At 40.0% G+C, this 24,380-nt stretch overlaps 1 protein-coding gene across 7 annotated transcripts in view; it reads left to right on the top strand.

Moving 5' to 3' along the window:
• LOC131682941 (double-stranded RNA-specific editase Adar) overlaps positions 1-23,036 on the top strand; it is a 131,379-nt gene extending 108,343 nt beyond the window's left edge. For all 7 annotated transcript variants that reach the window (XM_058964769.1, XM_058964786.1, XM_058964776.1 and 4 more), the window contains one exon: positions 4,417-23,036. In XM_058964769.1, the coding sequence (XP_058820752.1) occupies positions 4,417-4,981 (565 nt within the window). In that variant the 3' untranslated portion in view covers positions 4,982-23,036. The remainder of the gene's footprint in view (positions 1-4,416) is intronic.
• Positions 23,037-24,380: the final 1,344 nt, after the last annotated feature.

Consider the following 24,380-nt stretch of genomic DNA (forward strand, 5'->3'; position numbering starts at 1 on the left):
TCAGTGGAGCTTCAGGATCGTTGCGCCAGAGAATTCGCTGCAACGGTTGATCGGTGGTGTACACCAAAATCTTCCGGTACATTTTTTCAATGTCCGCAGAAATCACGAGCTGATGGATCGAAAACGGAGGTCAATCGTAACGAGAGTGTCCTGGATTGTGGGACCAGGAAGCAGCACAGATACTGGACTTCGAGCGACATGATGCGTCGAATACGGTACGAAGCTTTGTAGTGGTGTTGTCAAGTTTAATCACAGCGTGGTGTGGAAGGAAGTATTGTGGTAGCACGTCGATTTCATCGGAGCCAATCTCTCGAATATGTCTCAATCGTGACTCGTGGATGAACTGCTGGTACATCACCTTCTTATCGAAACTCGCACCGAGTGAGAGTTCTAGAGAGAAGAAGTGACGGGTGGCGTTGTATTTGTTGTTCTTTAACTGCCACAGCAGTTCGTCACGCTTGGGAAGCTTGACGACGTAGCGGCCGTCGGAGTTGCGGGTGGCGTTCTTCACGAAATGTTCCTCGCAATAATTTATCAATTGTGCAGGGATTACAGAACTGACAATTTCGTGGATCGCTGTGATCGTGATTTTTCAACAAACACTCTCCGGATACGACCCAACGGAATTCTGTATTCTGCAGCGATATCCTGCTGTATCGAATAACTTAGAAGAATTGAACGGCGCCCAGAATCATGTCGATGTCTCGCCAGTAACAGCGAACATTGGATCTGCAAGCTCCACGTGCTTTGGAATCGGCCAGTGGCGGGCTTCTACTGTCGACTGGGGCAGCTTCACGGTAATGGAAGGCAGAACGAGTATGGAGCATTGTATGGAGACGGTAGTGAGTTACTCGAGAGAAGACGGCCTGGTATTCAAACAGCGTGGTGGTGTTTTCGATTCTGCTTATCGAAATAGCATGCGGCAATCGGATGTGAGTAAGCAAAGAGCTCCAGAAACAAAGTTGCGTTGGGAAGCACAGTCCAGCAAGCCACGACGGGTGACGTTGCGACCTCTACCGTTACTGATGTTCACTAGCGCAGTTGGAAGGAAAACTGTTCCAGGAATTCCTTCATCAGAGTTTGATACCAGGGCAGTCTGAGAACTCATGGAAGACGCATGAACTACGTACAAAAAAAAACCGCGTTAATCAGAAAATCTATGCAAAAAAAACGCGGTTTGGCAAAAATATTCCTTTGAATGCAAAAGACTCAGATTTTCGAAAAGATGGAAAGACAGGTCAGGAAGACTCCATATGGCCCGCACCTCAACGATATGGGTATTTTCGGAATGGTCTTGACGAGTGGCTGCCAGAGATTGATTTTGACGCCATTTTAAAATCCGAGATGGCAACTTCCGGTTTAGCGAAATTCTCTAAAATTCAATCAAACCCCCCCCCCCCGACATTTTTATTGTGGTTTGAAAAATTGAAAATGTTCGACAAAAATGAACCTAATATTTTAAATGGAATTATTGAAGTTTCTTCTTCTGAGAATATTTCCTTGCAGTGAACATTGGCGATAGACCTTGGCACGTACCGGTAGGCTCGTTGTGGAGGCTAGGTCTACCACCAAGAGGACCACACCCCGTAGGTCGCGACGAAGCGATGTGGTAAACGGCTCACGTGTATGGTGACAAAACTGGGACCTAATTGGTTCACGAAACGGACATAGGGAAGTTTCACCGCCGGGAAATACCCGAGTAGATTGCAACAAAGCTGTGAACTAAATGGCTTACGGAAACCAGAGCTAAATGGTGATAACTTACCGTAATATCCGAGAAGAATTCGTGGCTAAATGACTCAAGTACGCAGAGAATGACGAACAGCAACAAGAATCTCAGGAACTAAATGGATTAAATGTCGAGCCAATTCATGTATCAAGCGAGGCTCACAGTTAACTAAAAACAAATCGACAAAAGACTTCGTGATCGCCAAAATCAACGGTTCCATCGTGTGCAGTGGTTACACACCTCCAAGGAGGATAGTGGAGCAGTCCAGAATAATGCTGAAGCAGTTAACCGAACAGTTGATCGGCCGAAAGCCGGTAGTCATTGGTGGTGACTTTAATGACCGGGCTGTTGAGTGGAGTAGTAGAATAACCAACACACGAGGATGTATCCTGCAGGAAGCTCTAGCAAAGTTATACGCACGGTTGTGCAATGAAGGTTCCGTTAGCACATTGTGGAGAGATGGGAGGGAGTCCCTCATCGACAACAGGGCTTGTGTCGCCACAATGCCGCGAAAACTGGAGCCACGCAGGACACGGCTTACTCCAGCTTACTGGCGAAAGAAGAAGGTGCAAACACGGACGATCGACAAGTGATTAATGATGAGCTCCTAGAAGCATCAAAGCTATTGAAATCAAAGAAAGTTCCCGGTCCGGAGCGAATACCAAACGTGGTGCAAAAAGCTGCTATCTTGACATACCCCGACATGTTCAGGATGGTGCTGCAGAAGTGTCTAGATGAAGGCAAATTTCCCGAAATGTGGAAGGTACAGAAGCTGGTGTTGCTGCCAAAGCCAGGGAAGCCTCCGGGCGATCCGGTCTCATATTTGCTTATATGTTTGCTGGATATACTCGGAAAATCTTGTAAGGAATTATCCTTAACAGGATGACGAAATGCACGGAGGGCGAGTGCAAACTGCCCAAGATGCAGTTCGGATCCCACAAAGCAGCATCGACAGTGGATGCGCGGCCATGGACCGAGTGGAATGGAGGAATCTTTTGTATACGGCACAGGCCACTTCGGCCTTAATCTGTTAATAAAAAGATATCAACTCGGATTATGTTGTCTACAGAATGACATACGACGTAAACACGTGGAACACGGTCAACAGAGTGGTGACGTAGATCATGTCCACCTTATTGTGAAAATGGCGTGATGAACAACGAGCAATCATCGCCGGGAAACTCTCCACAGGAGTAGACTACATCCACCGCCGGGGCTAGTAGAGTAGACAGCGACAGAGAACCAGGTTTTGGTCGCCGGGGCGCCAACGAACCGGACACCACGTTCCACCCGGAATCGCCGGACCGACCACAATACCCTACCGGTTTGCCCGAGAGAAATGAAAACCAAAAAAGAACCGATATCGGGAGAACTTCTTTCTCGGAGGAACTCTCGGTCGCCGCCGCTGGAATTTCCGAACTGACCTCGGCACCTGACTGGTTGGTTCGGTTTCGCGAAAACTTCTCTCGTCGGGGTATTCTCCGTCGGAGTAGGCTAGGCCCATCGTCAGGGACTAGACTAAATAGTTTGCGAACAAGTCTATAGCTCGTCAAGAAAGTGGTTCTAAATGAAACAAGGGCTCAGTATGTAAGACAACCTGAAGTTTGCCACCCAGATTGTCCTCGTAGTAGAAGAGCACTGATTCTCGACCCACAGCTAGCTTTCCTACTGCCGTGCAGGAATTTTTACGTTGTGAACCAAAAACAACTAACTGCTAAGTTATTGGATTGGTGTGTATACTGTGCGCATTAAAATATCTCTCCCCGAAGCAATGCCATAGTTCCGGGGAGGAATCAGGTTCCGTGCAAGAGTAATTGTTTTAGCGAGTCAGTTGGCTGCCCAAACCCGTCCCCTGAGTTGTTTGTTTTTGTACAATTTTTTTCCTGCTCAGGGTGTTTTTGAACGTTTTTTTTTCTGCTCTCTAAAAACTTTCCAAAATCCTCCCCGAAAAATTGCCGTACTGGCTAAAACTCACTGGTGATCATAATAATGATAATCAAAACAAAACATACGTATGGTGGATCGCAGTTATAGTGTACTATATAAGCGGTTCTCAACCTTTTTCGTCCCGTGGACCCCTTCGAAATCACCCAGGGTTGTTGCGGACCCTCACGGCTGAACAAACATTTTGTGTACTATCCAAGTATTATTTTCAGTCTGTTACAAAAAACTCCTTCCGAGATAAATTATCTTCGTCGCGGACGCCTGGTAACTACTTCGCAGTCTCCTAGCAGTCCGCGGACCCCAGTTTGAGAATCGCTGCACTATATCATCAAAAAACTGTAAAATCTACACTATACTACAACGTAAGTCATAGACAAAAAATCCATACTTGAGGAAATAAGTAAACACAAGAATTTCAAAAATGAAACTCAAAAGAACTGCTCATATTTAAAGGAAGACAAAATCAGTTATAAAATTTATTCACTCGTAATATAATCAATATCAGGTAATGGAAATCAAACAAAAAAAATGTCCGTTATGTCAAATGACCGTTTTCCAGAAGATAAAAATAATTTTGCCAAATGTCCGTTATTCCAAATGACCTGCATGATGATCTCTTCGCAAAATTATGCCAAATGTCCGTTATGCCAGACGTCTATTATGTCAAATATTCTTATGCCAAATGACCCACTCCCCTACCAATATGTAATCGATTTTTTCTTTTTTTCCAACAATCCCCACAGTGCCATTTGCGGTCGCGTGGAAAGCTCCATCCAGGGGCTCCCGCCGCCATACCGGTTGAACAAACCGCGCCTAGCGCTGATGACATCGGCGGAGTCCCGCAATCAAACCAAACCGCCCAACTTCAGCATCAACTGGGTGATCGGTTGCAGCGAGGTCGAAATCGTCAACTCCTTCACCGGTAAGCTGATCAACAACAATACCAATACGAACAAAATGTCCCGTCTGTCGAAGCAGTCCTTCTACCGGCGGTACGCTGCCGTCATCGAGAAACTACCGATCGTTCGGTTCCGTGAGGTTAAACCGAGCTACTACGAGACCAAGATGTCCATTCCCGAGTACCAGCAGGCAAAGAAGGAACTGTTTGCCGCCTTTGCCAAGGAGGATCTTGGCGATTGGTTGAAGAAACCGATCGAGCAGGATCAGTTCACGTTGATTCCACCCCGGCCGGAGGAAATGGTAAGCGTAACGAGCGCCAATACTAGCAGCAGTAGCAATAGTAGCAACAACAGCAGCGGTCCCGTCGGCGGTAACAACGGTGGTGGATCCACGCCCGGAGGTAAATGACACCAGGGTAAGCACTCCGGTAAACATCAGAACAGTTCCAACAGTTCGTCGTCCAGTGCGAGACTGTTCTGAGAGCGACAGAGAACGGGCAGTTCAAATTCTTAGACCCGTTCGGTCAAAATGATGGTAGACGTCCTTTGAGTGGGCGCATTGGTACCTTATTATTTACGGTATCTTTTATAGAATCTAGTTTTAGGCTGTTAGAACTTTTACGCTGTTAGCGTAGTAACGTAGGATATGTTTACCATTTGGTTTTTTCTTCCCTTGACTTTTATATTTTAACGGTGTGAGCTGCCTCACCGTAACTTGATTTCTCAAAGGAATTAATCTGAAAAAAAGATTGCTTGCTTCGGGATTTGGTCGTGGGAAGGTATTTCATACCTTCACGATTAAGCAATAACGCTTTTTAAAAAGCGATTGTTATAAGACTATATTTGACAAGATTTGAATTTTTATGCTGCTGTAGATTTAATTGAGGAAATATCCAGTCACTGCTGCTAAACTGAATTAAAAGCGGTGGAATTATGTAATCGTTCTGACTACCCATTTAGATATAGAAGAGTGATGTAAATTTTTCACAGTTGCGTATGCGAAAAAAAAATACTACTAATCAATTGCGGTTAACGCACTATTTTCGGTTGCTTTTTAAAAAAGGAAATTTGTTTGGCGAATGTTCAGATTTAAGCGCGTTTGAAGCGCTCACTGACCGTAAACGTGTCGTGCATTTTTTTAATAATTTGTAACAAATTTGATTGAGAACAGGGATAAATTATGCGGTAATTTAATTGGCAATTATTGTACTATTACCAGCTACCGCTCATTCGAATATTATCTCAATGGTACTAATAACACTTTGGCGCATTATTAATTGTTGAGTACCTTCAACTGTGATTACGTTAGGGCGCCACTAGCGTCGTCGGCGTGTTTCCCATGTAGCTTAAATCTGAACAATCACAAGCAAAAATATACATAAAGAAAGAGAGAGAGCTAAGTTCAAAAACAAAATCAGTGCAAATTATTTGATTCTGTCAAAAAACATAACATCAATAACAAATTGAAAACAAAACAGTGATGGTTTATTAAATAGCATGATTGGTTAGTGAAAATCTAAAGCTACATTCGTGTACGAAAAATAAAGGGTAGTTGAAGCAAAATTATATCTCACAAAAACAACCAAATATTTGAAAATATTAGAGGGAACGATTGCGGAAGGAATAGCTTATATATTATCAAAAATAAATACCATCATATTCATCGCCTTCCACGGTGGTGGCATCCATTGGTGTGATATACATATTTCAAGTAAAGATAATATTTCAGTAATTATTCAAATTTAACCCCCGAAGGAGAGGAGAGAAGCGTGTACCACGATTGAATTAAACCGTCAATCGCTGCCGGTCTGCAGACAGACCGGCAGACCATCCCCACAATCGACTGAAACACATAGACAACAAACAAATTAGTATACTTAACTATTAATAGGAGAAGAAGAATCAAACGAAAAAAAAAACACACGAAAAAGGAACGTATCATTGTTTTCTACTGCCCCTTTTAGGCGTTGTTGAGTGGTGAGTTAGGATCTGTTTGTTGGAGACTGTCGGCAGGTGGTCGGTTTACCGGTTCCAAGACTCGAGGTTTTAGGAAACACGGGGAACATACATCCAAGTTGAATGGTGAACGATCGTGTGAAAGTCAGTTTCGTTATCACACTGTTTTTACAGTGAAGAGCAAGTTACGGTGGGTAGTTTCGAACAAAATTTCAACAAACTACCTCCATTTAAACTCGCGTAGTCGCCTTTTCGTTTTGCTGGGTTAAGTTTGAAGGATGACGGCGCAAGGATCGTTTTGCTGCAAGCTCGATCAGCACTAGGTAGAAATGATGCGATCTTTAGATGTTTGTCATCGAACTAAAATATTGGACAATAGATGGAAGAAAAGTATTGTTTTCGACATGTTGATGAATGGTAATCACTCTGTACCCTGATATTTAAATAGTAAAACGAAATCAAACCTCACAAAGTCGTATCGAATGGAATTGGCTTGAAAATTATGGCAGCGTAGCACATACCTGGTTTGAACTCTACTAGATTGACAGTATAAACACACTTTGCATTTGAGTGTCGTACAAAAGTTCTGTCTAGATTCGACACCCATTCCATTAGATAGTTTTTAAGAATTCCCAAAATATTGATGCAGAAGAAGTCTGTATTGAAAGTTTATCTTTTTGTCATTTCATGTCTGTTAGAAAAATGTTTTTCCTGTGCAATTTTACGCCAGAACTGTTCATATATCACTCTAATTCGTCCTTCAGAATCTAGTGAAGAAATAGATAAAAATAAATATATTTTCCAGGCAATACGTTCTGTCTCGAAATGTACCTGCAGCTGTAAATCTCGAATCTGCAAAGGATTGACCCTACAACTTTGTCGAAGACACCTTCTTCTTCCATCTAGCTTTATTAAATAGTTGATAACTGCGTTACTCTACCGATTGAATTTTGAACTAATTTGATAAAACCAAATTATTTCTCCAAATCCATTGTAGCAGCTTGCCCTCGGCATGATACTGTACCTTGATGCGGTCCGGGGGCTTTTCCATCAAAGCAGTATTACAGTGATTATATCACAGAAACTTGGGATACGATTATTTTCTTTTTAGTTAAGCTACATTGTGATCAATTTTAGTACTTAACTTGGCGACCTTTATTATCCACTGCCATGGTCAAATAATATACAATGTGGGTTTTGGGCCCAATTCTCTCTGCAGGCGCTCTTCTTTTGTTGCTGTATTTTCAATTAGATTCATGCTAACATTAACTAACACAAATTGCTTATTCGCTCATGTACACTAACAGTCTCTCATTCCAAACGTACAAGCGTGGCCTACGCGATAACACAAACCTGTTCACAAGTGCGAACGCCCGCGATCTCGCCAATATTCAAACTCCCCGATTGATTAGGTGAACGTTGGAACCTAAGAACCTAAGCTCGCGCAATCATAAATCGGTCACGTCTTAGGTCTCCGCCCTTGATCCTAGTAGCCCAAATTCATGTCTTTAGTTGGACCAATAGAGATAGAAACTAGACAAGACGTCGACGCGCGATCATTGAAGAATACGCGAACATGCGAATGGCCACACGCTTATAAAAATAATGTGTCCACGCGAAGTTGCATACATACTGGCACACGCGACAAAAACGTCCACATACAAACGCTCGAGTCCTTCGCGATCATCCACGCACGACCACACCCACAATCTCGTAAAAAGTATAACACCCCGGTGACTGAGTGAATGGTTTGGCACTTATAAATTAACAATCCCAGTCTCGAGAGAGAACCTCCAAATGCCCGCGTTTGTGCGATCATGAATCGGTTTCGACCGGAATCCCCTATTCTCGCCCCTAGCGGCATAGGTCCAATGCCTTCACGTGGATCAATCGAAGATATAGTGCTCATATCCACTAAACTACATAAAAATCGAATGTATACACACAAAGTCACATACATACGACAGACAAATATAAAAATGGTTGAGCCCTTCGCGGCCATCCACGCAATCTATAATCGCGCTCTTCCAGGCATTATAACATCCCGGTAATAGTATGAACGTCTTAGCACTTGTAATCACTCGGGCGCGGTCTCAAGCGTGAACCTACAGTCCCCCGCACTCGCGCATTCATGAATCGTACACGTCCGGGAGTCTCTATTCTCGATTCTAGAAGTCTAGGTCCATGCCTTAATTGAATCAATTAGCTCTACAGCTCCAGTAGGACAACTCTCGAAAAAAAATCGGCATATTAGTAATACTCAATAACAATACTAACTCTTCTCTTTATATTATTTTTATTTATTTTCGGTCTCATGCGTTATATTCTTGTGATGACCTTTTCGAGCTCATACATCCAAGAAGAGCAACATTGCTGCCAACAATGATTCTTCTCTGCCATCAGACGTCGCCAAGTTTTAGAACAATGGAGATGTATTCTCATACTCGATGGAATCAGATAAGTAGGAACGATCAACAAACTGTAAGTAGTATATTACATATTTCTTGTTTTGTTGTATAAAATATTATCCGTATTAAAATATTATTTACAGGCTCCACGCATATCTCAACACACACAAATACACAAATGCTTGACAGGTGACTGGGCCAAGTGCATTCACTCGTAGGATCTATCATTTCGATGATCGCCTCGATTCTGCGAAACCAGTGCACAAGTAAGCTGACATAAGCTAGTCTCATCTGGTGAATGCATGTAACCTGGAAACCCCAGACACGACAGGACGAGACGCGAACTTACATTACAATTTCAATCATCCACACACACCTACGCTCGCAATTTCGCCAACATTAAAACACCCCCTTACTTAAGTGAACTTTTCAGCACCTATACCTTTATAATCGCGGTCTCAAGCATTAACCCATCACTCGCGCGATCATAGACCGGCTACATTCGGAATTCTCTACTCTCGATCAGCCTAGACTCATGCCTTCAGTTGGACCAATCAAGAATGATGCTCATATTCACTAGACAACACGTTCCTCTACCATACACTAAAAATTAATTATCATATTCAGGGTCCGCGCGCGATAGTTCAAAAATACACGTGAATATGCAAATGGCCACACGAATCTAATATCGAATTTATGCACGCAAAGTTAGAGACACGCTAGCACTCAAATGCTCGAGCCTTTAGCGATCACACTATTACACAATTAGTAAACGCCCACGCTAACCTAGACAGATATGCACTCCTGGACTCAAACGCTAAAAACCACATCTTCCACGCATACACCACTCAGGACTGAACATTAGATTCAGACATACAAAGCAACAAGTAATAATTACAGGTATTCGTCTGGCAACCGGGGGAAGTACATCTCAAACGCAGAACTTATCATTTCAATGATGGCCTTGGATCTGCGTTGCCTGTGTTCAAGGCACCATAGCTTTGTCCGTCAGGTCAAGGATGTATGAAACCCGCTAGCCACCACCCTCGGCCCTAGCTGCCCATAAAGGGATAAAAAAAAAAAAAATTGATAAAACCAAATAAATCGCTAGATATTTCAACATTGCCGAAGATACCATAATTCGGAAATGAAATTAATTGATGCTGATTAAAGTTTTTCGTTTTCCGACCACTGTGCACCCTTTTTATAACACATTTCTTGGATATTTTTCAATATTGCGACATAATCGAGTATTTAGGTAACACTCTTGTCTTCAGGGACTACTGCTCGAGGTGAATTGGGTCTTTGAATGAAAATAAAATTCTTTTTTTACAGTTGAATTTTCTAAATATAGCATTGTATATTCAGAGCCATAGCGTGGTCTTCTGGCGCCCTTGGTGGAGTCTCAGTCTTGTGACCTTTGTGGCATTTGTCTAACGAATCTAACCGGAAAGTAATGCTATCAACACGAAGCACCAACAAACACTACAGTTTTGGGAAATTTTAAATATAAGTTCGATGCCGATTTGTTTCTAATACCAATCAAAGTCAGATGTTTAAAGGTGACGGAGGGAGCGTTTTTTTCGGAAGACTTTGAGAAACAAGTTGAGGCTAGGTGACGGACGAAGGATCGTTCCCCAAGACTGGATGTGTAGATCAGTTTATTGAGCTAACGATTTATTAGAAAATTCAACCCGCGTCTATCACAGAACCATTTGAATATTTGTTCCTTCACCAACCGTTCGTTATATTTACTTCGGATGGTTGGAAACTGGATTTCTAAAAGATTCGACCGACGTTCGTTCATGTTTGGCTGTCGCTCATTTCATGTAAATTTCGGTCACAAATCTGTATAGGTATTTGGAGGCAACGAAGGGAGCATGTATTCAGGAGGCTGTATATTAGGATGCAAATAACTTGTATGGAAGGAAACTAACCATCGAATTTTATAACTGGACACACTTTGAAAGCACATCTTGAAAAAAGTCTCTCTGACAAATTTCAGCTCATTCGGATATAATTTTTACAGTCTAAGTGCAAAAATGTTCACCAGTGAAAGCACATTAAGGACCCGTTGAATATTCATAAGTCAATTTCGTATTTCTTAATTGTTAGATTTGAATCACCAGTCCAGTTCGGTTGTATCCCAGACATTGCACAAGCGAACAAAACAAAGACAAAGGTTTTTACACATACGTAAAATCGGTAGCATCCATTCATACATTAAGTGAAGATAGCCGACAAAATTTTTGCTTGGCCATCCTCTATCGTGTCTTTCAATTAATTATATCTCCTGCAATTTCTACCTTTCTTCGTATTCTTTAATTTTTCACTTTGCGTTGTTCTACAGACCCGCACATAAATAAACTCTACTGACAAAAAAACAGTTGATGATATCAGACTCTGACTTCCCGTTTAAATCATACACATTGAACTCTGATCTTTTGGATTAAACACAATCCGCTAAGTGTTAAAGATTTCGAAAGAACTGACGCAGACATATTCAGCCTTGACAGTTATTTCGAAAGCTCACCCATTTAAGTGCAGAATTGTGTTATTTTGACTAAAGCAAGCAAATTACGTGACTGGCGATAAACCTCTTTTATGAAGGACTACCGTGTTTACATGCCCGCTCACAATGTTGAGAACGACGGTGTAATCACCGATTCGAGTTTGCCATGAAGCACGGAGTTGGCTGCTTCAAGGGCCCGTTGCTCTAACGATTAAGATTTTGAATGACAATCGCACTGGACAGGACAAAATGGTGCATCCTTTCAAACTTGTGTCAAGTCACCTTTTGCAGGAGAGTCCACTTATCCATGCCACGTGTACAAACGCTCTGAGTATTTGTTTTTTGCAGATTTATCAAAAAAGCTGCGCTACTCACCACGACAAATCATAATGCTCTCTTTGCTGACACAAAGCCGAAGTAAACAGTTCTTGAGCTTAGAAATTTGAGAACAAACAAGAAGTTTGCAGTGCTTCCAGGAACACCAAAAATCTCATGTGGCATTTCAACCAGATATGCGACTTAATGCACTTGGTGATATTGCGGAACTCCTCCCTAGCGACGGTGACGAAATATCATCGGATTCGCTTGCTCCCCGCAAGGAATCCCAGAAGACACCACATTGTTCTTCCCAGTCCGAGCCGTTGTCCCTCTCCTTCGCTGTTAGCTGCAGATGAGAGCAAGACTCGTTCGGCTTATCCTCTACAGTGAGAGGGGTGGATGCTAAGGATCTAACGATTGGCCGGGAAGCGAAAACTCCTTGGCACTTAGCTGTTCAACTTCGGGGATCTAGCAGCACTCTTTATTGAGTACCCGGACAACGGGTTGGCAGTTTTCGACGGATATTTTACTGTCGCACGCACGCACCCTCACATTACTGGTTGGTCGCGGTGAGAAACTGTCCCGAAAAAAAAACAACAAAACTAAACGGCCGGTTGTTCTAAAGCGTGGTCCGTGACTTTTTGCCTTTTATACGATGGCCGCCTTCTGCACTCCATTAAAACAAGCACAAAAAAGTGGCACATCGCTATTGAGATATCTGACGTTTAAAATACGCACACTGATGACATTTGTCATTGAAAAATACCGGCGCTGTGGATTGCACTGGTTTTGCCAGGTATCTGCTACGCCGCCATGCTTTCAAACCAAGATCTAAAACGTCGTTTTAAGGTCGATCCACAATCGACAGAATCAATTCCATACGACACGACTTTGCGATGTTCGAAATCGTTTTATTATTGATGAATCATTATGCAAATTACTTATCAGTCATCAACATGTCGAAAACAACACTTTTCTTCAATTTATTGTCCAATATTTTAGCTCGATTACAAACATCTAATGATCGCCTGACGCCGTTTCGTTTCTACCTAGTGCGGATCGAGCCTGCAGCAAAATGAGCAGAACAATCCGAATTGTCAGTGGGGCTCATAATTTGTGTGCCCGCAGAGATGTTGACTTATGTCAGTTCAATACAAACGGTATAGGGGTGTCATATACGTGGGTTTTCCACTTTCTAGCAGAAATGGGAATGAAACACGTCTAGTGCTCTGCTCTTCTGCTAAAAATGCAACACCAGTGCAATCCCCCGCCCTGGAGTTTTTCAATGAAAACCCCCATGAGATCCCGCGTTTTTATACTGCCTGCCCAGAACCGGTTTGTTTACCTCCCACTTCACCGTGTAAACGATTCGTTTTCCTCCCAATTCAAACGTCAAAACGGCACAATACCAACGTTGATGGATAAGGCTACACGGTAAAAAAACTTTACCCATTCCATGTATTCAAATTGCCCATACATTCGGAAGTTATCCGAGCTGTCAAAAAATGGGTATTTTTTGTTTCTAACAATGAGTACTTTTTATCCATTTCACAACTACTCGATGAGGTAATGTCAATGGGTATATTGATCTTAATAAAGGGTGAAAAATCCTTAAGAAGTATTTCAAGCGAGTTAACCTGTAAACTACGTAACGTAGCGGAACCTGCAAATTATCGGCCTGCATCGAAGTCGGTGGCGGAAACGGAACATTTCGGCAATGCTCCGAAAACAATGGCTGTTTAGACTACTGATGATGTTGCAAATAGGCGCCAGTTCGGCCTTTTTAGAGCAGCCAAAAGATCCAGCCATTGAAAATATATCCAGTTGGCGGTTTTATTTTGTTGAGTAGTTTTAGAATAAGATCTCTATTGGCGATTTGCGGCAAAACCAAAATTAGTCATGCGACACCTAGGATTCAGCTCATGAACTTTCAAAGTGATACAGGTTGCTTTTTTTCGCCCGCAAGTGAGTCGTAGCTTACAACAAAAACTCCATTTTCTTCTCGGAAAAAGCTTACCACTGCCAAAATATGAATGAAACGGGTAAGAAATTTTATTTTATTTGCAATTGTTCTGAAATTACAGCCATTTGCAACTATTTGGCTCATACATTTCTTCGAAATGTAATCGGGGTATTATTCTGGTTATAAAAAATCGTTGGACTACGTAGGAAATTCAGTGAAGACTATCAGAGAGAAGAATTGGCTGTGTAAGATACAAAACTGACACTCCCATTAACCGGATATATTCTTTCCTCGCGTGATCTGGAGAGTTTCATGAATTTACACCATCTCATGAAGGTGTAACTTGACTTCGGAGGAACGGGAAATGATGTTGCGGCGGCTACGGTGCTCAACAAATTACATTTCGGAACAGCACACATATAGCTCTGCGAATAATATTAGAAACCACTATGTTTTACACCCTTTTCGCAAGATGTTTACTCATCATCTTATAAAATGATGGTTTTCCTTCATTTTCATAAACAATTATCAACAAATTGATCGGTGATTTGGTGTTTAAAAGTTATTTTTACCAATGTTTACAGAAAATAGATGCACTATGACACAACAGAATCAAATCAGCAACACTTTGCTTCCAGCGCTATCTGTGAGCGGTTTCAAAGTAGAATCGCCAATTGGTTGATTCTGTTTTTTTGCACCGTACGCAATGTTACTGCAGGGATAGCGAAATGATGTTTGGCAGTGTTGCTCTTTTTATAGGAAAAGATTGTCATTACTTTTGACAAATAAAATTATTATCATTAAAAAAAGTAAAAATGACTAAATTTAACAAAAATTGTGCGGCAAAGCGAAACAAGTACTTATCATGCATTTACCGAATACGTGGTTGAACACCCATGGTAAAACGGTGCCCTTCATCATTATAGTGGATTCAAGATACAAAATATTGCCGGCATAAAATAAATTAACAACACTCCATTTTCATTTAAAAAAAACAGCAAAACTGTTCGGAAGATTTCGGAAGAAAATGTGCGAAAAGAATGTCAAAGGAATAATAAGAAACCGATTGTTACGTCTTGTCTTAGATCGCTGCAAAGGTATGACACAAATTTGTTTTCTTCACATACTTTTGAAACGATCGTAAGTGTGCCGACAATATTTGGCATCCGTTTCATTACATTTTTCAAACTCGCTTATATCTTATCTTGATTCGCATCATAATTCAGCATTTAAAGTTCCAAACGGGCTTAATTCCGCATCAATTGACGTAAAATTTCATGCCAAATTTACTTTGACGATCGATCTGACAACAGTTAGAGATGTGTGCTTTTAGACTACTAACGTCTTTTTTGTTTTCTACAGTGGTTAATCGTTCCAAGTTGCGGAAAAAGGGATCTTTTTTAAAAGGTTGGATGATTGCTAGTATTTACGACGACCGCGCGGTACGCCATCATGCCCGTTTTGCCCCAATTTCCCCTTTCGTTTGAGTTTATTTTTAAGAATAAATATATAACTCGGAAGAAAAATGAATGCGGCTGACCAAACTTAGTATTTCTTATGTTAAAAAGTCTAGAGAATCGGTTGAAGATAATTAGAATAATCTCACACAACGTATACACCCATTTTACCCCAATTATTCGCACAACTAAAGTTTGAAATTGATCCTGACTTTATATTTCGGTACACGGAAAAAATCCGTTCATAAATTCATTTATGAACGATTTCGTGAACTGAACGATTCACGAAAGCCGTGACCTAGTTCCTGAATTTGAGAATAGAAAATCTCGTTTTCATGAAAATATTTGTGTTGTTCGCTCCGAATATATACGGCGATACATTCGAATGTTTGGTTAGGTTACTGTTGTTGTTCCCTGGACATGTTTATTTTTTGTGATACTTGTTCATAATTTGGGAATACACAGCCGACAGTCAAACGATGTTCATGATTTCAGGACCTTTTTCACGATTTTTGTTTATTTCTCATTACGTTACCCTTCTATTTTATTCATGAGTTTACTATCAGATTTTTCTGACAGACTGGCGGGATTTATGTTCATGATTTTAGGATCCTTGTTGCGAATTACGTAATTTCTATTCACGTTATCGTCATATTTTCATGATCTCAGTTGGGATTTTTGATATTTTTATCACGATTAATGTGATTTATGTTTTTGATTTCAGGAAATTTGCGACGATTTTCGCAATTTTTACGTTGTCGTGATTCTTAATTAATTTCACGTCGTGATATTTTAGTCACGAGTATAGATTTATATTTATGTTCTTGATTTCATGATCTTAGTCACGATTTTTCATATGTTTGTCTCGAGTTGTGTGATTTATGTTCATCGCATTATTTTGATATTTTATTCTAGAGCTGACATTCGAATTTGACACGTGAAGAAATGTGACTCATGTTCATGATATCAGCAGTTTGATTCTGTGAACTATACCACGAACACGATTTGCGGTGCTCAACGCAGTTTTCGTTTTCTGTCAAGACATTACACTGAACCTTTTCAAATTAATAACGATGCTCGAGGTTCTAATAGTTTTATTATAACTACTGTTCGTACCTGTTACTGGTCGCTATCAGCAAGACATTTCATGAAAAAGTGCATGGAACAAAAATGATTTCACAAATAATACCCTAAATTTTGTGAGAGTTCATGTGAAAATTTCACTACCATGTGGCATGAAATTGAAAATGATTAGGAATATAATTCACGAATCCATGAATAATATTTCATGAATTTGTGAACTATTTCACGATTACGAATGGTAAGTTGTGACTATTGTACTAGGTATCATGAACCAGTTCACGATTGCATAAAAAATATTTCATGATTTTGTTAATTATTTCACGAACACGGATCGTGAATAATATATTGGGAATCGTGAACCAATTCACGAATACATAATAATATTTTATGAACCATTACACGAGCATGAGTGGCAAGTCGTGACTAGTTCACGTATACATGAATAATATTTTATAATTTTGTGATTTACTTCACGGACACGCATGGTTAGTTGTGACTATTATGCTTGAAATCATGAACGAGTTCACGAATACATGAATAATATTTCATGATTTTGTGAACTAATACACGAGCACGGATATTGGATCATGGATGTATTAGAAATTATGAATCAGTTCACGGGGATTAAATGAATCCATGAATAAAATTCCGAGTTTCGTGAAATAGTTCACGAAAAGATATCCAGAATGTTTTGATTTTGTGAACTAATGTTTCTAAATTTATGAACAGCATCTTGAGTCAATCTTTGGTTTATTCAAATGTTCATAAAGCTGTGAACTATTTCACGTACAGAAAATCGATTTGGTAATGATATGGTAGAAACCGTGACTGAAGTTCACAAAATAAAATCAAATATTTTCACTAATAAAAGGGTTATGCGGGCGTTGCTGAAGGGAGATTGAACACTTATAAAACACATGATTTTTGTTCACGGTCCTGTTTTCGTAACGTAAATACGCGATTGTTCCAGAATTCCTGGCACTTTATTCACGACTTTGGGAACAATTTTTTTTCTGTATAAATGGCTATATGCGGCAGATGAAAAGTAATTTTTATGTATAATGGTCCAGGTTATCGTTTGAATATAATTAGACTGACCGCCTGAAACGTGTGTACCCGTTTTACCGCAACTCTTCCCACATCTCAAGTGTCAAGTTAAACTTGGCTGTGCTTCTCGGAAAGAAGCTGAATGCGGCTGATGGAAAATAATAATTCTTATGTGGAATAATCTGGGGTATTGACAAAAGACAGTAAGAATAACCGGACGAAACGTTTGTATAATCTTTACCTCAGTTCTTCCCAATACAAGTGTGGAGTTTTTTTGTTGGAGACGAACTACTGTGATCAGTATTTAGATCTATTCTTACCATAACTCAACTGGGAAGTTTACCCTGGCTGTGCTTGTCGGAAAGAGGCTGAATGTAGCTGATGAAAAGCAAAATTTCTTATGTACAAAACGCGTTCAGCTTGTTTCTGTAATGTAGTCAGGTTTGACTGAAAACATGAATTATGACAAGAAGTGGGGTAAAACGGATTGACACGTTTCGTACGGCCACTCTAACTATGTGTAATCGATTTCTCGGGTTTTCATTCATAAGAAATCTTACTTTTGATATCTCACACTCAGCCTTTTGTTGTAAAGGTGGAGCAAGGTGAAGTTAATCCTAACTTGAGTTCTGGGAAATGGGGTAAAACGGGTAAACATGTATCGTGCGGTCGTTTTAGTTATCTTCAACCGATTCCCCGGACTTTTTCATATGAAAATTAATACGGCATTGTTTTGGACTTTCCCAGTGGATAATTTTCAATTTTGTGTGGATCTATACACTGCCGTTCTTTGCACATTTGTTTCATGTATAGAACAGTGTAGCGGTACAAAACTTCGTGAACTTGTTCCAGCTTGGATGTTTATTCTCCGTGATCGATTCGTGGATACGCTATTCAATACATCTGTCGAAAGTTTCTGCAGCGGTCCTACAGTGTGAATCAATTGTGTGAGGTTGTTTTTTAAAGATTATAGTTTATCTAGTCCGTGCTTGTTTTGCTTGAGTTGAAAATTTTGATGATTGAAGTGCAGAATAGGAACAGTAGTTTATTTTCGTCGTAGTGAACTACCAGTAATTAAAGAGATATTAGCGATAATGACATTTAGTAGATAGAGTTGGCGTACGGAGTCATTTGGCTTCCATATTCCAGCAACTATAATTCTCTAGCGTCCATAGAAATGATCCATAGATTTAGCTTCAAAAAGAGGTTTCTTTTCATGTGGGTGTGTTAATTTTTGTCAAGTGATTAATGAGGATAGATTTCTATTTGAGGGTATCGGCTACGGCATTATACTGGCACTAGGAATGCTGTCTAGTGATCTCGAACACGCGACGACTCAATGTGGTATAAATAGGTGTGGCTAAATGCAGGTTTGCTAATGTTGGAAACTAAAAATATGCAAATAATCTAGATGTACAACAGGTCGACATCACACGATTTAATGGGAGCTGAACGAACGGTATGACGAAAGCAAGTCGATTTAATCTGATATCACACACTACTCGTAATATTCATCTTATGAATACTAAAATGTCATCTTGGCCCCATCTGTATATACCGCATTGGCGACGACTGATTTATGAGATTACAGACACTTTATACACAGACTAGCGAACTGTCTAAAAGGGCAGCCAAACGCAATGACGTAAATTAAAAGGTCTGGCAGATAAAGGGATTTGCCTGCGCTAGTAACGTAAAAAAAGTAAACAATCCCGAAGCAACCAGTGATGACGTCATTGAGTTCCAAAATGGCAGCAGGCGAACATTAATCAAAACACACGAAGTGACGTCAGCACCTTCCACTTTTGCTATCGGTAATGTAAACAAACGGAAAAATCACATTCACTATTAAACATTTCTTCTGCGTATTGGTGATAGGTACTGTAACAATCATCTGCCAGACCTTTTGCTTTTAGACATGGAGCCAAACGAGCATGGTGGGTATTGAGAGGGGAAGCAAAGGGGAAGTCCATGCAAAGCTTATGGGAACTTCCGTGATGCTTTTTGTCTCCGCAAGTCTGCGTGTAAAGTGTCTGTATATAAGACTAGCATCTCCCCAGTAAAGTTCAGCAGGAAAATTGGCCGAGATTCTGGCTGGTTCTAGCTAGTATTCGGGCTCCAGTGACGCAACTTGTACTATCAGATCAGGTCGAAAGATTATTCTGATCTGTCGCAACTTTTCAATGGGATATATTCCCATGTGAATTTTAACCTTTTCACAAAAATTACATTGACGTAAATGGATAAGTATAAAAACAGTAACTAATACACCAACGCGAAAGTTTAGTAGTAGGATTTTTTTCAGGAAGTAAAAAAATAGAACAAAACAGTAGCTTAGCTAGACGTGCAGAGTTTTATGAATGTTTTATTTTTGCTCTTAGAGATAGCGAGCGAGCAAGCATTAATTGGAATGAGTGAGGATAAGTGTCGAAAAAATACAACAGTTTAATGCGTTTGTGTATGTGTAAATGTCGATAATAAATTGAAATATTTACTGTGATATTAATCTTTACTTCAAATATTGACATTCGTATCAAAGAAACATTGACAAGTAAACAATAAGTAATGGTAACCTAAGCAACCCAAAACTCACAAAAGAAATTCAACACATAAGAAACGTTCAGTAGGCGAAAGTCCACTTTCTTATCCGTAGCAGTTAGGAATCCGAGTTCGTGATTTAATGTCAATCGGATCGTTGTTCCATTTTAATAACTCTATAGTACTGAAATAGTCACCATCGCCCCCTCCCAGGCACTGCGCGAGCCAGTTACGAAAGTCAATCGATTCCATCAAAACATCGATTCGCCGCAGTCAACTTGTCACAGTGGATCGATTGTCGAGAATAGAAAATAATCATGAAAACATCACAAGTTGACTGTGACAAGCTCACACACCCCATCCGGCCGATGCCGTGATCCCAGATATCAAAAGGTATCGGCGAAATCGATTGACTTTATAACGCGGCTAGCTTAAATTCGCACTCCGGCTGGAGTGCATTACGCAATTAACATTTAAGGACTGTTTACTAAAACAAATCTATTACAGTTTAACTACAACAAAACCCAGTTATCAGTATTTAGTAAACAAGCAAACAATTTTCGCTTTCGATTTTTCTTTTCTTGTTTCTAACACTCATACCAATGCAACTTTTACAGCGACTGCAACAACAACAAAAACACTGACACATTCACACAAAACCACACACACACACACACAAGACAAACACACATACACACATGTGTCGACATATCGGTCTTTGCCGGTTGCTCGCCAGCACTTTCTCTTCTTGGTTGTTTTCTTTTTACTCCGTAAATTTAGCGAGATGGTTAAAATAAAATAAAATAAAAAAAAAGAATGAAAATAATCAAGAAGAGGGCGCAGCGTTCGTAAGCAATTTTGGCCTAGGTTCCGGTACATGCCGTTGTTTTTTCCGGTTGAGGGAAATTAGGAAAAGAAAAATTTAAAGTGGCTTATTAAGTGATTAAATTAACGATAGTAATAACAAAAATTGCGTGTTTTGAATACTTGACATTATTATAACGAAAAGAAAGAAGAGAAAAAAAAATGTAGGAAGAAAAATAAAATATTGAACTTTGAGTAAAACAATAGTGGTTCAGAGAGACATGTTAGGAGAATATCGCATCGCGTGTGTGAGGGTTGGAGGACGCATCGCCGAATCGCTTTGCAATATTGGAGATAGGATGATTTTACAGTCGGATGTACGTCTCCACCATCACCCCAAAGCTATACGTGCCACAGTATTGACGTCTTCGATGAATATTGGACAGTAGGTAGTTGTTCGATGTATTCTCGTTTTTGCCAATGCATTTGAGCAGACTTCCCATGAACATCGAGAAGTTAATTTCGTGCACGCGTTCAACCATAAACATGCCTTGTGTCGATGTACAGGTTCGCCTCGAACATCGAACCCAAGTGAACGATTTTCAAACTCTAATTCAAACATCCGTGTACGTAAACCGGATGCGTACACGTGAACGATTCGCACAAGGCAAAAAGACTCAACACTAGTGATGATGAGAGCGAGAAAGAGAAAACTGGTGCCACGAACCTGTGTGTACGCACACCGTGTACGTACATGGGGTTCGGTTGTGCGGGTGAACATTGTGAACATGAACCAGAGTGAACATTGTGTACGATGGTCATTTGGGAAGATTGCATTTTAGGATTGAAGGTTCTAGATTTCATTTTGCCCCCCAGCGACACAGTAAAAAGATCACAAATAATACACCTATCATGCACCTTCTCCAACCCCGACGCGGTGCGATAGTGAACAGATTAAACGGGAACCTATTCGTAAACAACCACAAAAAAAACTAACGAAAAAAAAATTGTATGAAGTTTTTAATCTAGCTACCAAACAAGAAAATAAACGTTTCTGCAGCATATTTAGGATAGACAAACTTTACATACGTAAGACTTCCAGGTATTGCACTTGTGTGACCGTGACTAGTATGAGCATAGTTACATAAACAATACCAATTTCAAGTAGCCTAGTGAAAACGAAGAATATATCAAATATATTGCGATCCAGTAAAATTCAAAAAAACAAAAACAAAACCCGTTCCTGTATTGCTCTTAACGATATGTTTCGATTTTGTAGTAGTTTTGAACTTATCACATCGACAAAAGATATCATCTAAAACTAATTAAACGGTTTTGTAGACGTTGAAATGATGATTGGCTAACGTTTTTGATCAATTAGATTTGTTCTTAAAGTTTGATAATAGGTAACTAGATCGAAAAAAAATAAAATAACAATTTTAACAGTTTGCATTGTTACACAATAATCGGGGAAAATTGACACTGCTTTAAGAATAACATGATTTTAGAGGTTTTTGAAGTGAAAGCGAAAAAGCTAGCCTGAAACAGAAGCACATTTCCATTCATACGTCAATTCTTAACAGATATAACTCACGGTTACAAAATATGTATACAAACTACTACAAACCATATATTTTACTCCGAAAAAGTACTAATTAGATTATCGTGTTGCATGCAAGTTCTAATTAGCACATTTCTCATACTATTAAAGACTATAAACCAACAACAAAAACTCTCCAAATCAACCATTTCTTCGAAACGTTCGTAGCAGTTCTAACTGATCGCAGCATGCCGTGCGGCATTATAATTCACCCCTCGGAGAACCCAAACAAAACCATGACAACAAACGTGACCCAACCAAGATTCCTAAAGACAATTCTAAACAACAACACATCATACCGGTTTTGCTTCTAATCTCTCATACATCACAATTGATATCAATTTTCTTCTCATTAAAAAATACACTAAAGTGAGCAAGACATCTTTCTATGATTTATACACCCTTAAAAACCTCCTTTAACGCCGTACTGTCTCTAGACGATAGCCCATTTAATTAATTAACAAGAAAAAAACAAAACGAAACAACTAACACAAACAAATATACATGGAACACAGCAACGGATGAGCAATGTTAAGTGAACAAGTGAGAACGGCGGCGGTAGCAGATGAGCAGTGGAAAAAATGGTAACTTTATTGTCACACAACCTACAAGTGAGTGATTTATCCATCATTAAATAGGAAATCGAAACGAAACGGTGCAAAACAAATTCATACACACATTATTACACTAATATTAACCTTACGAAATTTAGCATTCGGTCAGAAGACGATGAGAATGAATAAAGTACATGATAAAAAGTGAAGAGATTTACATTTAATGACAGTTTGGTATGGTGAGGAATCGTCACCTTGGTTTTTGTTTGCTCACAGTAGAGAAAGTCCCACGTCCATTTGTGCTTCCGGATCCGTTTGGGAAAGCGTACTTGGGAGAATCGAAAGGAGCTTTCGATGCGTATATTCTGTTGTTCACTGAATCGTACTCTGCATGGAAATCTACCCGCCTTTTACTAACCCAGCTTTCTTTCGTATACTTTTGCGTCGTTTTAATGTGATTTTAAGTAACATATTTTATTCAGCAATATTGTGATGCATGTTTAGTAACGACTGTTTCTGCTCAGAACTGCTGTAAATATCGGTACCTGTCGAGGCGCAAACCGATCCGGAGATACCGACCATCTTGTCATACCTCACATTCCTGTATTCATCCGGAATCTGGGGCTCTACTTTCACAGTCACGTCACCTAGTGTCACTAGACGAAAATTTCCTTCTAGTCACTAAGTAACGTGACTGTGATAATAGGGCCCCCAGATTTTCTTCCGAAGCGGAAGTCTTCTTTTGTGCTCTCAGAATCAAATAGCTTCAGCCGTTAAATTTATCTTACGCAGACGGAGAGATCACCTGTGGTGCATTTCCTCCAAAAACCTATATCTCGTTTCTTCCGTTAGTCATTCAGTTCCCGTCACTAGTGTTGTCCACTGTTCGTGCCAGAAGTGTCAAACCGAACTTGAATTCCGTCGAAACCGCTACACTCGCATTACGCTGGTCTCTGTTGATAGAACCCGATGGAAGACTTCACCTTCCCCCTGTAATCCATCACAATTCTCCTAATCCATTGGGCCATTCTACTTCCAACTATGGTCCTCTGCTTACGTTGCGTCATTTGGCTCTTGTTCTTCATTGACAGCTCCCGGGGGATGAATTTGCTCTACTCCGACGGAAAGATCCACGCAACATAATTGTCTATATTTGATTCTATAAATTATTTCTTTATTTCAAAATAAGATTTTTTATTATTTTACTCAAGAATCTTATTGAACTAAAATGGGTTTTTGGAGTTGGATCAACCGAAATATTTGTCAAGAAAAATTATACCGGACAGAAAAGGGATCGCAGCAACCTTATACAGTCGTGATTCGCTGGTAGGGCCACACCTCTGTCCAACTAACGAATTTGATTCGTTAGTTGGACCGACTGACAGATGTCAAAAACTCGGAGACGTTAGTAGTGTAATTGCATCTATTCACATCTCTAATAATTTTCAGAATTTTCAGAATGATTGTCAAAGTAAATTTGACATAAGATTTTGACATTCAAATGCTTTTTAGTTGGGCAATGGTCCAACTAGCGGAAGTCCAACTAAAAAGCAGTCCAGTTATAAAGT

Source organism: Topomyia yanbarensis, chromosome 1 (assembly GCF_030247195.1).
Source record: "Topomyia yanbarensis strain Yona2022 chromosome 1, ASM3024719v1, whole genome shotgun sequence".
NCBI classification, from domain to species: Eukaryota; Metazoa; Arthropoda; class Insecta; order Diptera; family Culicidae; genus Topomyia; species Topomyia yanbarensis.